The 16083-nt window shown below is 40.8% G+C and overlaps 1 protein-coding gene across 1 annotated transcript in view; it reads left to right on the top strand.

Annotated features, from left to right (window-relative positions):
- Positions 1 to 16083, top strand: part of zgc:154054 (uncharacterized protein LOC777616 homolog) — a 74651-nt gene that overhangs the window by 47752 nt on the left and 10816 nt on the right. Inside the window, exon 12 of the mRNA XM_037779961.1 lies at positions 11642 to 11720. Within this exon, the coding sequence (XP_037635889.1) occupies positions 11642 to 11720 (79 nt within the window). The remainder of the gene's footprint in view (positions 1 to 11641; positions 11721 to 16083) is intronic.

Here is a 16083-nt window from a genome sequence, read left to right as displayed (position 1 = left end):
TGTCTACAGGTAATGGTACCGCTGGTAGAGAGGGAGGAGGGTCTGCTTTGTCTCAGCCAGCTGATCAGTTTACTAAGATTCGTGGCAAACTAAGCTAAACAGACGACATACAGACAGTTTTTGTTTGAGCTTGTTAACAGTTCGCTATTAGCTGAGCTAGCGCTTGTGTGAACAGAAGCTGTGTTTCCACCAAACAGTTCAGTTCAGTTCAGATCAGTTCAGTTCAGTTCAGTTCAGTTCAGTTCAGTTCAGTTCAGTTCAGTTCAGTTCAGTTCGTTACACATTAGAATGGTTAGTTTGGTGTTTCCATTATCAAAAGTTGTGGATAGTACCGGTACAACCGTTCCATTCCTGGTACCTGCTCAGTCGAGGTTCCACGTGAGCCGAGCCGATATTAGCAGGTGGTCAGAGAAAATCGTTATAGCGCGACACGGGACATCCTGCACAAACCCACCATTTTTAAATAACCAAGCTGCTGTCAATAGCGACTACAATTTTTTTATTCAATTCACCCAGATTTTTAAAAATGGCAGTTCGCTCAGCGCCAACACAGAGAACAGAGGAGATGCTGCAGCCTGACAATAAATTAGACCAAAACTTTAAAAAGTACCAATTAAAGAGCCGATAATGTTGGGGCTTATCAATACTACGGTTGTTAATAATTTAGCACCGGTGCCCGTTGTCATGAATGGCAATGCAGGGAAACCATTGGACCCAAACGCAGACAGATGAGGATGAATTCAGGGATTTATTTTCAAAAAGGCTTACAGTGATCAAAAAGTCCAAAAGGCGGTGAGTCCAGCAGACAGACTAGCAGGTAACTGACAAGTAGCCGGCTGGTACGTGAGGAGAGTGATGCTGATAAAGGACTTCATGACACTTACCTCAAAATCTCCTCGGACACCGTTAAGGACATCACATTCCACAGAGTACACCGCATTGGATCCAAAAACCCCACAAACAAACGCCCACGCCCCATAGTCGCAAAATGTGAACACTTCAAACAAAAACAAAAGGTACAACGGCAAGGCAGACAACTTAAAGGCACGGACTTCGGACTTAATGATCAATTCCCCCGAGAAGACGCAAAACACTATTTCAGAAAACAACACATGCAACAAGGACAAAAAGTGGTCATTTCATTTGACAAACTATACATAGATGGAAAACTCTACCGCGCAAAACAACTACCCCATGGCTTTTCTAATTCCCCCCTCCGCCCTCCCTGCATAACCTCTCTCTCTCTCTCTCTCTCTCTATCTCTCTCTCTCTCTTTCCCTCTCTCTCTCTCTCTCTCTCGCTCCCCTTCAGTTCACTATATCCTGACTTATATATATACTGGAAAAACAAAGTTTGGAAACTTGTGTTTGATGGATTATTTCTCTGTTGTTACAATGCTAATTGGCATTGTATTTGACATCGTTGGAAAGCCTGTTTATTTACCTTCGCAATGATGTCCAACTTGTAAGGATCATGCATTTGTGGGATGAGCAGTACAGCTGATTATGTGGGTAGCGCCCAAGAAAAATTTGCCAAAATGCTCTGCCAATGGTAAACAGTGTATTCTCATAAGGCTACCAGGAAGCCTGCAATGACTGCCCTTCACTGTCAGGCCCGTTTGCGCTGGTGTCGACAACACAGACAATGGAACCTGAACATGTGGGGGATTGTCATGTTCAGTGATGAGTCCAGGTTCTGTCCAAGAAAGTTGGATGGCAGGGTCAAAGTATGGAGACGACGCGGAGAACGCTATGCTGATTGTTGAACCGATGGAGTAACAGCTTTTGGTGGGGGCAGTGTCACGGTGTGGGGCGGCATCTCCCTCACTGGCAAAACAAGGCTTGTCATCATTGAAGGCCATCTCAATGCAGGGAGATATCGGGATGAGATTCTGCAGCCAGTGGCGATCCCATATCTCTACAATCTGGCACCTAACTTCATCCTCCAAGATGACAACGCTCACCCCCACAGAGCCAGGGTTATCACAGACTACCTCCACAATGTGGGAGTAGAGAGAATGGAACGGCCTGCCAAGAGTCCAGACCTCAACCCAATTCAACACTTGTGGGATCAGCTTGGGCGTGCTGTACGTGTTAGAGTGACCAACACAACCACGCTGGCTGACCTGCAACCAATCCTGGTTGAGGAATGGAACGCCATCCCACAGCAACGCGTGACCAGGTTGGTGACCAGCATGAGGAGGAGGTGCCAGGCTGTTGTGGCTGCGTATGGGTCTTCCACCGCTACTGAGGCTCCTGACGGTGTATTAAATGAATAAAGTGTAAAATAGCCAATATGTCTTGTTTGTTCCTTGTTACTGACAGAGAGTTCAATCATCCACCAAACAACTCAAAACAAGAGTCAATACCAACAGGAGAATACACTGTTTACCATTGACGGAGCATTTTGTCAAATTTTTATTGGGCACCCACATAATCAGCTGTGCTGCTCATCCCACAAATGCATGATCCTTACAAGTTGGACATCATTGCGAAGGTAAATAAACAGGCTTTCCAACGATGTGCAATACAATGCCAATTAACATTGTAACAACAGAGAAATAATCCACCAAACACAAGTCTCCAAACTTTGTTTTTCCAGTTTATAAAAATGCACATTGGTCTCACCATCACTTAACACGTAAAGTTTATGCCTTTGTATTTTATGTTTTCTTTGTTTATTGTCATCTCTCTGTTTTATTTGTCTCTCCCTCTCTTCATACCAGACCCGCTCATCCCATACATGTATCATATCATATCAACCACACACACACACACACACACACACACAGTCCACTCATGCTCCACATCTAAGGAAGACCATCTGCCCACACACCTACACACAGACAAACCCAGACGCATATACCTCCACACACACACACACACACACACAGATATGCACAAAACATAACACCATTCAAATAACAGCACACACCGTGGCACCATGACCTCACTTAAATTTTTAACTTGGAACATCCGAGGAATTGGTTCACAGGCAAAAAGACTTAAAGTATTCAACCACATAAACACATTACAAGCAGATATATGCCTCCTTCAAGAAACTCACACATCTGAATCTGACTTTCATAAATTAAGAACACCACAATTCAATCAAATCTTCTTCGCTCATTTCAACTCTCGACAAAGAGGTGTAGCCATTTTAATACACAAAAATATATCATTTACACACAACAACACCATCACAGATCCTGAAGGACGATTCATCATAATAAATATCACCATACACAACAGCCCTATCACTATTGCATGCATCTACGGACCAAATACTGACGACTCATCCTTTTTCCATAACTTTTTCACCTCTCTCTCCAATCTGTCAGACTCTCCAATAATAATCGGAGGAGACTTCAATACAGTCATAAACCCATCACTCGACAGGTCTAACAATCCAAACAGCACACGTAACTGCCAAACTACAGAAACCATTAAACAGTTCATGAGTGATTTTGGTCTTCGTGATGGTTGGCGATTAAAACACCCGGCCGCTAGGGAGTTTTCATTCTTCTCATCAGTTCATCACTCCTACTCCCGTATTGACTTCTTTTTAACCAGCAACTCAATTATTTCCCCAATCCCAAACATACTAATACACCCCATTACCATCAGCGACCACGCTCCTGTCTCCCTCACCTGGAATTTTGACCATCCTCACAAACCATCCAACAGATGGCGATTTAACACATCTCTGCTGGCTGACCCCGATTTTGACAATTACATCAAGAGAGAGTGGGCCTCCTTCCCTGACATAAATGATTCACCGGAATTAGCACCATCACTACTTTGGGAAACAGGGAAAGCAGTATTAAGAGGACAAATTATATCATATTCCACACACAAGAAAAAGAAAGACAGGGAACAGGAAATATACTTAGAACAAAAGATTAAAGAACTACAGAACATAAACGCAAATAATCCTACAGCACAAATTTTAAATGATTTACGAACATACAAACTCCGACTGAATGATCACATAAACAAGAAAACGCAATTCCTCCTACACATACTCAGACATGAACATTTTGAATACAGTAATAAATCAGGAAAAATATCTGACTCAGCAGGGAAGACCGTACAAACACCTGAAAACATACTCAACAATACATAAACCAAGCCAAGAAGATATTAACTCATTCCTCAACAATATTGATTTACCCAAACTTTCTGAAGACCAAGCAAATACACTTGACAAACCATTTACAATAACAGAATTCTGTAACGCACTCAAACTCATGCCCAACAATAAATCACCAGGACTTGAGGGCTTCCCTGCTGAGTTCTACAAACACTTCTGGAACACTCTAGGCCCCATTTTCAACAGATTAACTACTGAAATTAAACAAAAATCCAAACTTCCCATCGACATGAACACTGCCATAATCTCTCTTTTACTCAAACCTGATAAAGACCCCACCTCCCCATCAAGTTACCGCCCCTTATCTGTCATTAACACAGACACACAAATCATTAGCAAAGCATTAGCATCACGCATTGAAACAGTTACTCCATCTCTCATCCACTCAGACCAAACTGGCTTTATCAAAGGAAGACACTCATCCAATAATTTACGTAGACTATTTAATTTAATCCATTACACATCAAACACAAACACACCAACAACAATAGTTTCTTTAGACGCCGAAAAAGCATTCGAAAAAGTAAATTGGGTATTTTTATTTTCTACATTAAAAACATTTGGTTTCGGTGAATCATTTATACACTGGGTTAGGATTTTGTACACATCATCAATGGCCACGATCACCACTAATGGACTAACATCACAACGCTTCACTTTGCACAGGGGTACATGGCAAGGATGCCCACTCTCTCCATCTTTATTCGCAATATTCTTCGAACCACTTGCAGCAGCCATCCGTCAAAATGTAAACATCACAGGAATCCAAACAAACAATATGCATCACAAGATCAGCCTTTATGCAGACGACATTCTCCTTTACTTACAAAATCCTTCATCTTCATTACCCGAAACCATCCGCCTCATAAATACTTTTTCTAAAATATCTGATTACACTATCAACTGGTCTAGATCCACCATTCTCCCACTCAGCCCTAATAGTTGGGATGTGGCAATTCCAACACCACTCACCTGCCTGCGCACTGCTAATATCACATACTTAGGAATCAACATTTCCCCCAGGCTGTCAGAGTTAGTCCATCTCAATTTCAACCCACTTCTCAAAAAACAGTAGAGGACAACCTTCAACGTTGGATGAATCTACCCATATCCCTCATAGGCAGAATCGCATCTATCAAAATGACCATATTACCAATGATAAATTACCTATTCTCAATGATCCCAATCAAGCCCCCACCCTCCTGGTTCAAATCTTTAGACTCCATCATCTCAAAATTCTACTGGAAAAACAAGACCCCTAGAATCAAACTACCCACTTTACAAAAACCCAAAGCTCAAGGAGGTCTGGAAGCACCAAACATTCTCCATTACTTCATTGCCAACCAACTGCAATACATTCACAAATGGACCAATCCCAACCAATCCGACAACTCCTGGACAGATATAGAACAAACACTATGTACCGATTTCCATATTTCAGACCTACCATTCATCAGTCGAAATAACTAACACCACAATCTCACCTAACAAGTGTAACACCCACCACAAGTGCTGGCTAAGGAATGACAAGTCGAGGAGTATCTTAACAAAATAGAAGTTTTAATTACATAAATTCAATTAAACCATTCATATTCCCCACTGTAAACTACTCACTGTGTTAACCCCAGCTACACTAAAATCTTACCCTTTTTTGTACCTTGACTCAGTTGTACCACCACCTGGTGCAAAGGAGCAGCCATCTTTGCAAATCCTGCTATGAAGCACCTATAATAACTGGCAAACCCTAGAAAAGATCGAAGCTCAGCCAGGTTAGTGGGGGTCCTCCACTCTCGCACCGCAACTACCTTATCTGGGTCTGTTGCAACTCCATCAGCTGATAGTACATGGCCCAGATATTTCACCTCTCTCTGAAAGAAATGACACTTCGAGCCTTTGACCTTGAGCCCCTGCTTCTGTAGCCGAGAGAAAACTTCCTCCAACCTCTCCAGATGCTGCTGAATAGAGGAAGAGAACACGATCACATCATCAAGGTACAGTAGAACAGACAGGGCAGGGCTGAATTACACACTGGTACAGTGCAAATCAAGGTGTTAACACGCTAAGTGAATTCACACATCTATAAGTCACACGTGATTAATTTCACTGCAAACGATTTGGAAACCACCCCACACCTTAAGCCTGCTCTGGCTGTCTGACTGGGATTCAACGTGAGTACGGTTATACACCGTGGGAGAGCAGGCAGATAGACAAACAAAACAAACAAAAACAAACAACAAAAATAAAGAAAGAAAACTAGTCCGCCCCAAGGGCAATACCCATTTCTTTTTGCCCGCTACCGGCTCACTTGCCAGGGCGGACTAGACGGTAAATAAGCCCTAAAGCAAACAAACGCAAACAAACAAACAAAAACAGTCCCACGGCAAGAGCAGCTAATGACCGACTGATGCTCTGCAGAGAAAACAAATATTAGTAATCTTAAAACACTTTATTATCATACATTAAAATACATGTCAACTAAATATTAAAACACTACATAACTAAACTTTAAAATACCTGGTACGTCGATCTACTTTCCTACCGACTACCAGCCGCCTTCAACGCAGCAGGGAAACAGGTCCGTTGTTCCTGCTCTTTCGTTCCCTGCCTGCCACACGGAAAGAGGTGTGCATGTGCCTCACTCCACCGGCCTGAATCAATGCCACAATCAACGTTCCGCCTGCAGGTAGCCCTATATGGGCAAACCCTCCCTCATGGTTGCCCCTCCCCTTTCCCGGTCCGTGTCACCTGCCACACAAGCACACTCCGATCTGGAACAATCCTGACTTTTTAATGAACAGAAAGCCACACCTCATAACATCTTCCAAAATAATACTCTGGTCTCATTTCCTTTTTTGGTCCAGAAGTACGGCATTGGGAAGAATCACTTTCTAGAATTCCTACAGATTAAATCATCTATTCAAGCAAAAATCAACATTAAAGCATTTAACTCAGATCTTCCCCCACCAGCATCAGAATTGTTTAACATCACCTCCAGAAAAAAGCTACTATCTAAAATATAGAAGATCATTTCCACATCCAACCTAATAATATCCATCCCGTCAATAAAATGGGAACAAGACTTACAAATTATCCCCAGTGCCAACTTCTGGACCAAAATTTGCCAAAACATCTTCTCTATATCAACCAACACAAACATACAACTCATCCAGTACAAGATCATTCACAGAGTACACTACACGGGAAAAAGAATGTTTCAAATGGGTTTTACAGAATCAGAAATTTGTCCGCACTGCACACAAAACACCACAGACACCTATATGCATGCCACATGGGACTGCACACCAATCAAACAATTCTGGCGGGACATCACTGACAACCTCTCTCTTCTTCTGGACTGCCACATCCCACTCTCCCCTTCACTCTGTTTACTGGGAGACATATCCAACACCAACCTTAACAACACATCCAGCAGAATACTCTCCATAGCCCTAACCATCGCCAAGAAAACTATCCTCATGAACTGGAAATCAAGACAAAACAATATTACACTTTGGAAAAATCTATTAATCGATTACATATCAATGGAAAAATTATCTGCCTCCATAAAAAAACAAACCGCCGACTTTGACATAATCTGGAATCCATTCATCGACACCATTAATTCATAATTTCCTCGCCAACTTCACATAGTGAAAGTCTACTTGGTGTGCGGTTGATGCTGCATAATAGACATGAGCTGGAGTTCTCCAGGCCGACAACCCATAATGACGGCACCATTTAAAAGAAAAAAAGAAAAGAAAAGAAAAAATAAAGAAAAGGGGGGTGGGGAAGATAGCTGACTTAGATGAGCAAACCCCCTCCTGAGGGTCTGTGGGTTGCCCACCTGCATCTCAGCTTGTAACTAGAAAATGCATTTCCTGCTGAAAATGCGTGGGAATGCTGACAGCTGAAATTTATTGCAAAGCATTGCTGAAAATGCAGAAATGTGAGATGACTTGCCTAAAAATGTTCAAGCTCAAATGCATTGCACTGCACTGCTGAAAACCCTAGAAGATGAAATGTACAACTGTCAGAGTTGGAAGCTGAACTGCATTACCTAAAGAAGCTAAGAGCTGAAATACATTGCTAGAAAAGCTGGAAGTTAAACTGTATTACTGTCAAAAGTGGTCAATTTGAATTTTCCTGAATAGGTGGAAAGAAGAAATGCTTTGAATGTATATCAGACACATGAACTGCATTGCTAAACACAAAGAGAGACAGAGAGAGAGAGAGTAGTATTTGGGTGAAATGCCACTTTCTGTGTAACAACTTATAGATTTTAAAGATTCATTCAGTGAAAATACTATTTCTGTCCAAGCACTTATAGTTTTAAAGGTTTATTTCACCCACATACTACTCTCTCTCTCTCTCTCTGTCTCTCTTTGTGTTTAGCAATGCAGTTCATCTGTCTGATATACATACAAAGCATTTCTTCTTTCCACCTATTCAGGAAAATTCAAATTTACCACTTTTGACAGTATTACAGTTTAGCTTTCAGCTTTTCTAGCATGTATTTCATGTATTTCAGCTAGCCTAGCCTTGACCCTGTTGATCCGGCCAACTATAGGCCCATCTCTAAACTGCCATTTTTATAAAAGAAGTTCTAGAAAAAAAAAATTTAATCAGTTAACTTCCATTTTAAATGACAATAGTATTTTAGACAAATTACAATCAGGCTTTCGTTTTACACACAGTACAGAGACAGCGCTCCTTAAAGTGACTAATGACCTCCTTTTAAAACGCAGATGCAGGGCTCTGTTCTATTTTAGTTCTTCTTGATATCAGTGCGGTCCTCGACACGATAGATCACAAAATTCTTTTAAACTGTCTGAGGGATTGGTTTGGTATAACAGGTCCCGCTCTAAACTGGTTTAAATCTTATTTGTCCAATAGAACCTTCTCAGTAATACTTGGCAGCTCCTCGTCCTCCTCGGCTCACATCACCTGTGGAGTGCCACAAGGCTCTATTCTAGGTCCGGTCCTCTTCTCACTTTACATGCTTCCATTGGGTCATATAATGCAAAAACACAACGTGTCTTATCACTGTTATGCAGATGACACACAGTTGTTTTTGCCCATCATCCCAAACTGCCCCAATAGCATCATTGCCCTGCAAAACTGCCTAACTGAGATTGAAGAATGGATGCATCAAAATTACCTGCAGCTGAACAATAATAAAACAGAGGTTTTATTGATTGGTCCAGACTGCACAACTGAAGTGCTTAAACACAAGCTGGGTTCCTTAGCTCCCTATGCCACACACTCTGCCAGAAACTTAGGAGTCATATTTGACTCCAATCTCACCTTTGAAAAGCAGGTCAAGACAGTTGTCAAGCTTGTTTTCTAAAATTACGAACAATCTCCAAAATAAAATCTTTTCCTGTCATTCAGTGATATGGAGAAAGTCATACATACTTAAATTTTTTCCAGACTTGATTACTGTAATTCCTTGTATTCCTGCCTCAGTCAGAAGCAACTTTCACGACTACAACTGGTTCAGAACTCTGCTGCCAGGCTTCTAATGGGCATTAATAAAAGGGAGCACATTACACCAGTCCTGGCATCATTGCACTGGCTTCCCCTACAATTTAGAATACATTTTAAAATTGTATTAGTCACTTTTAAAGCACAACTTGGTCTGACCCCAGAATACATAATGGATCTCTTAACACCCTATACGCCTGTACGTGGTCTGAGATCATCTGATCAGCTACTTCTTGCTGTTCCCAGGTTCAATTTTGTGACGAGAGGCGATCAGGCTTTGCTGTCAGGGCTCCCAAACTGTGGAATGCACTTCCTATAGAGATACGATCATCTAACTCTGTATCCACTTGTAAAAAATGTTGAAAATGCATTTTTTTAGGATAGCAAGTATAAGACTGGGTATAAATATATGTATGTATACATCCATTTCTGGACGCATGTATACATTTATACACATTTATGTATATATACTGTATATTTGATTTATCAACTTGTCCTACCATTTTACCACTTCTATTAGTATTGATATGTTCGGTTATGTTCAGTTTTAGCAGTTACCATATTTTTTACTTTATTTATCTGCTTTTATTGTCTTGTGAAGCACTTTGTAACATCTGTTTTGAGAAGTGCTATATAAATACATTTATTCTTATTATTATTATTACTCGCTGAGATGTTTCCTCCTCTACAAAATTACCATGAACCCACATAGACCCGCGGCTCCGTCCTTCATCCAGGACAACTACTCTACTTTGTCGTTTACTTCTGCGGATATTCCGTATCATAGCAACCCGACGCATCCAAACTGTCTAAGCTGAAAAAACACTGCGCCTCCAAAGTGCTCTCAAGCGCTCCCAGCTGGCCGTTTTCAGACACAGGCCCAGTAATTTTCAGTAATTATGCTTTATGTGTCATTTATTTAGGAATGAATTTGATAAGACAATATAACACATCTAATAATGATGTTACAGTTGGATATAGTATTTTAGCCCTAATGCACCTGTATACAGTGTGTCAGGGGTGTCAAACATACAGCCCGAGGGCCAGAACTGGCCCACCAAAGGGTCCAATCCGGTCCACTGGATGACTTTGCACAGTGATAGATAGATAAATAGATAGATAGATAGATAGATAGATAGATAGATAGATAGATAGATAGATAGATAGATAGAGAGAGAGAGAGGTAGAGAGAAAGATGGATAGTAACTTTATTGATCCCAAGGGAAATTCAAGAAATTTAAAAATGGCAGAGAAGTATGAGATTTTCATTTTCAAGCCTCACTTTTGAGATACTTTGTCAAAACTTAAGTAAAAGAAAAAGTCCAAATTTTGACATAATAAGCCAAAGTTATTGATATTAAGTCAAATGTATGACTTTCTAAGTCAGAATAATGACCTTTCACACCAAAACTATGAGATACTAGTAAGAATTATCATAGGAAGTCATAATTATGAGAATAAAGTTAAACTTGACTTGACTTAAACTCGGGGAGTCAAACTTAAAAGATACGACTCAAAGTTATGAATCTTAAATGTCAAAAGAATGAGATTTTAATTTTTCAAGTCACAATTTTGAGATATTTTGTCACATTAATGACTTTTTATAAAAATTAAGTCCAGATTTTAAGTTTAAAAAAGTCCGAATTTTTACATAGTAAGCCAAAGTTATTGATATTAAGTCAAATGTATAACTTTTTAAAGTCAGAATGAATCATTAATTCCAGTTTTGCAATAAAATGCACTTCTATTCCTATTACTGATTTTTCAATAATTGTGGACGTTTTCAGGATGTACTTGTACTTCTTTACACTAACAGGAAGGGAAAATGTTGAAGTGTTGTTATTTACAGGTTACTATGCAGTGGTTTTACTGGTCCGGCCCACTTGGCATCAGACTGGACTGTACGTGGCCCATGAACTAAAATGAGTTTGACACCCGTATACTGTATGTTGATCCTGGCAGTCCACTGGCTCATTCCACCTGGGCTGTCTCTTCTCTACTGTAGGTACCTGTTCCGCAGCGGAAATATTGAGACCAGTGGAGATAAATTCAACAACACCACAGTGGAAGTGCTGCCTAGCAATGTGAGTAACCTGCCTCTGTGTGTGTGTGTGTGTGTGTGTGTGTGTGTGTGTGTGTGTGTGTGTGTGTGTTCATTGGTTCCATTGCTGCCGTCGAACAGGTCTTGGTTTTCATCTCAGGTGTTGATGCCTCGGGAATGAGTGGCAAGGCATCAGGAAACACCCACCACACCGAGCTATCTGCTATCACTCCACTGCCTCCCTCTGGCTCTGTGTGTGTGTGTGGGTCTGTGTGTGTGTGTCAGTTGACACTTCTGTCACACTAAAGGGGAAAAGTGGTCATGCCGTGGGTGACCTTTGAGTAAAGTTACACTGTGTGGAAGATAAGAGGAAAAGCAGATGAGTCCAGAGGTCCAGAGGCTTCAGGTTGCTGGTGAAACACCGACAGACCAAAGAGAAGAAAATAGATCAAATACATTACGAATGTATAAAAACCTATTCAGTGCAGGCAAGTTAATAACAGCTGGTTCCTGGTGAGCTCATTGTTTTTTTAGCTGATGTCATGATGAACGTGTCAAAACCATGGACAGCATCAAGAGGGGAGAGAGAGAGAAAGACCCACTTTATTATGCCATCGTGGCCTCTTACTGATAACAAATATTAAAACGGATCAGTATCAGCGACAGACTCCAGCCCAGTGGTCTACTGGACACACACATTACCTTGATTTCAAATAGCATCCTAACAAGTGAGTACAGTCATGCTCCCCAGAGGAGGAACTGGACTTACAAGCCGGTCAAATCATGAACTTTGTTAACAAGAAACCATTTAATTAGATGGCCGTGGAAGTTGCTGTGCATATTAATGGTCACGTATAGGGCTATGTGTTGTTTCAACATTTTCAGCACTAGAGCTGATGTGATACCTGAATTTTTGATCTAAAACTGTCCACTGTCTCAGTATCTCACTTCATTACATCATACATTTAATCAATTCTAATTTAGGGTGCATAAAGATAACAAGCCACTTACTTTATCATTTCACACCCTGTATAATGTTTCTATAATATGCCTATAGTGACTTAGAACCAACAATGGTGCATTCATGTGGTGTGTGTCTTACACTAGGCTACCAGGTCATCCCTTATTTTACATTGTTGCATGCAGGGTCTGAAATTAGCATCAATGCAGGTACGTTGTTGGCAGTGTGCAGATAAAATCATCAGGCCACCCGCCACTTTGGCAGGCAGGGAAAACGTTAAGGACATCCCGTCGTCCCGGGGCCGGAAAAAATATGATTGGGGAGGATGAAAGTTAATTTTGGGACGAGAGTTGAAAGAAAAATACCCGTTACATTAGAATGAACGGCGATGAAAATGACTGCACGTTTTGTGTAGCGCAACCGTTATTATTAAACCTCCGTGACAACATATACTAACACACGCATACACACTGTATGCATCCGATCCGTCCCGCACATACACACACACACAAACACATATACCGCCGGCCTCTGATGTGAGGACAGCTGCAGCGTCAACGGAATTATTCCAATGAGGTAAACTTTATATTATTAACGTTACATTTAGCTAACGTTAGACTGTCCGATGTTAACGGTAACGTTACAGTTAGCTAACGTTAGACTGTCCGATGTTAACGGTAACGTTACAGTTAGTTAACGTTAGACTGTTGGATGTTAACGGTAACGTTACAGTTATCTAACATTAGACTGTTGGATGTTAACGGTAATGTTACAGTTAGCTAACGTTAGACTGTCCGATGTTAACAGCAACGTTACAGTTAGTTAACGTTAGACTGTTGGATGTTAACGGTAACGTTACAGTTAGCTAACGTTAGACTGTTGGATGTTAACGGTAACGTTACAGTTAGTTAACGTTAGACTTTTGGATGTTAACGGTAACGTTACAGTTAGTTAACGTTAGACTTTTGGATGTTAACGGTAACGTTACAGTTAGCTAACGTTAGACTGTTGGATGTTAAGGGTAACGTTACAGTTAGATAACGTTAGACTGTCCGATGTTAACGGTAACGTTAAAGTCAGTTAACGTTAGACTGTTGGATGTTAACGGTAACGTTACAGTTAGCTAACGTTAGACTGTCCGATGTTAACAGTAACATTACAGTTAGTTAACGTTAGACTGTTGGATGTTAACGGTAACGTTACAGTTAGTTAACGTTAGACTGTTGGATGTTAACGTTAACGTTACAGTTAGCTAACGTTAGACTGTTGGATGTTAACGGTAACATTACAGTTAGCTAACGTTAGACTGTCCGATGTTGACGGTAATGTTACCAGTTATCTAACGTTAGACTGCTCGATATTAACGGTAACGTTACAGTTAGTTAACGTTAGATTGTTGGATGTTAACGGTAATGTTACAGTTAGCTAACATTAGACTGTCCGATTTGAACAGTAACGTTACCAGTTAGCTAACATTAGACTGTCCGATGTTAACGGTAACGTTATAGTTAGTTAACATTAGACTGTCCGATGTTAATGGTAACGTTACCAGTTAGCTAACGTTAGACTGTCCGATGTTAAAAGTAACGTTACAGTTAGTTAACGTTAGACTGTTGGATGTTAACGGTAACGTTACAGTTAGCTAATGTTAGACTGTTGGATATTAACAGTAACGTTACAGTTAGCTAACGTTAGACTGTTGGATGTTAAGGGTAACGTTACAGTTAGCTAACGTTAGACTGTCCGATGTTAACGGTAACGTTAAAGTTAGTTAACGTTAGACTGTTGGATGTTAACGGTAACGTTACAGTTAGCTAACGTTAGACTGTCCAATTTTAACGGTAACGTTACCAGTTAGCTAACGTTAGACTGTCCGATGTTAACGGTAACGTTACCAGTTAGCTAACGTTAGACTGTCCGATGTTAACGGTAACGTTAGCAGGGCCGGTTCTAGCTTTTTGGGGGCCCTATGCAAAATCTTCTTTTTCGACCAAAAGCAATTTTTTCCACATAGAAAATATTTTAATTTAACTTAGCTGCATTGTTAAGGGATACTGGTGAAAAAAGTAAGTTTAGAGCCCTGGATGGAAAGAGATGTTTCAGTTTGTTTGGGACCAGAGACACGGTGAAGAGAAAAAAAAGCGCTCAAAAGCATGGCGCTACTAAACCTGACCTATTTCTCCCTGATAATGCTTCACTGTGAACAACAAACCTGTGTTGAAATCAGCAGGAGGAGAGTTATTAATATTAGCTGTTAGCAGCTGATAGCAGCACATTCCTGACTGGTGAAATAACTAAGCTACTAACGTTAACGGAGGTGCCATTGAGTTATTATTATGAGGTGTTCAGAGTCTGCTCAGGAAAAATGACTATTGGGTGAAGGTAAATTACAACGTCATCATGATGTAACCTCGTAAAATTACGTTTTTGGCGATAAACTTGAATAAATCCGATAGTTTGAAGGAGATGTTTTCACATCAATATAAAATAGATATTAGACAGAGAATTATGAACTGTTTATAATTATTATGTCCCTCTCTCTCTCTCTCTCTCTCTCTATATATATATATATATATATATATACTCACCGGCCACTTTATTAGGTACACCTTGCTAGTACCGGGTGGACTTCTGCCGCTGTAGCCCATCTGCTTCAAGGTTGGACGTGTTGTGCGTTCAGAGATGGTATTCTGCATACCTTGGTTGTAACGAGTGGTTATTTGAGTTACTGTTGCCTTTCTATCATCTCGAACCACTCCGCCCATTCTCCTCTGACCTCTGACATCAAAAAGGCATTTCCGTCCACACAACTGCCGCTCACTGGATATGTTCTCTTGTTTGGACCATTCTCTGTAAACCCTAGAGATGGTTGTGCGTGAAAATCCCAGTAGATCAGCAGTTTTTGAAATACTCAGACCAGCCCGTCTGGCACCAACAACCATGCCACGTTCAAAGTCACTTAAATCCCCTTTCTTCCCCATTCTGATGCTCGGTTTGAACTTCAGCAAGTCGTCTTCACCACGTCTAGATGCCTAAATGCATTGAGTTGCTGCCATGTGATTGGCTGATTAGCTATTTGTGCTAACAAGCGATTGAACAGGTGTGCCTAATAAAGTGGCCGGTGATTGTATATACATATATACATACATTTATCAGCTGGATCTGGCGTGATTACCAACATTCCTGTTTTATTAACTCGTTTTTTGTCAGCAGGTTAATGGTGACGTTGGAATGTGGGCTTGGGTTAATGATTGCATATCACCACAGCGCTGTAATGTGTGTGTGACCAGTGTTGATTTCTTATCTGATCCCAGCTTCACAGGTTTGATAGCGACAGGGTCGGGTCAGGGAGAGGCTATAAAGTACATGCTGATAGTGAAAGTGCTGTTTCTCCTCAGAGCTGTTCAGAGGATGCCTCTGTGTTGTACAGTATCACACAGCTGTG

Source organism: Sebastes umbrosus, chromosome 9 (genome assembly GCF_015220745.1).
Source record: "Sebastes umbrosus isolate fSebUmb1 chromosome 9, fSebUmb1.pri, whole genome shotgun sequence".
NCBI classification, from domain to species: Eukaryota; Metazoa; Chordata; class Actinopteri; order Perciformes; family Sebastidae; genus Sebastes; species Sebastes umbrosus.
This window is presented reverse-complemented; position numbering and strand designations above follow the sequence as displayed.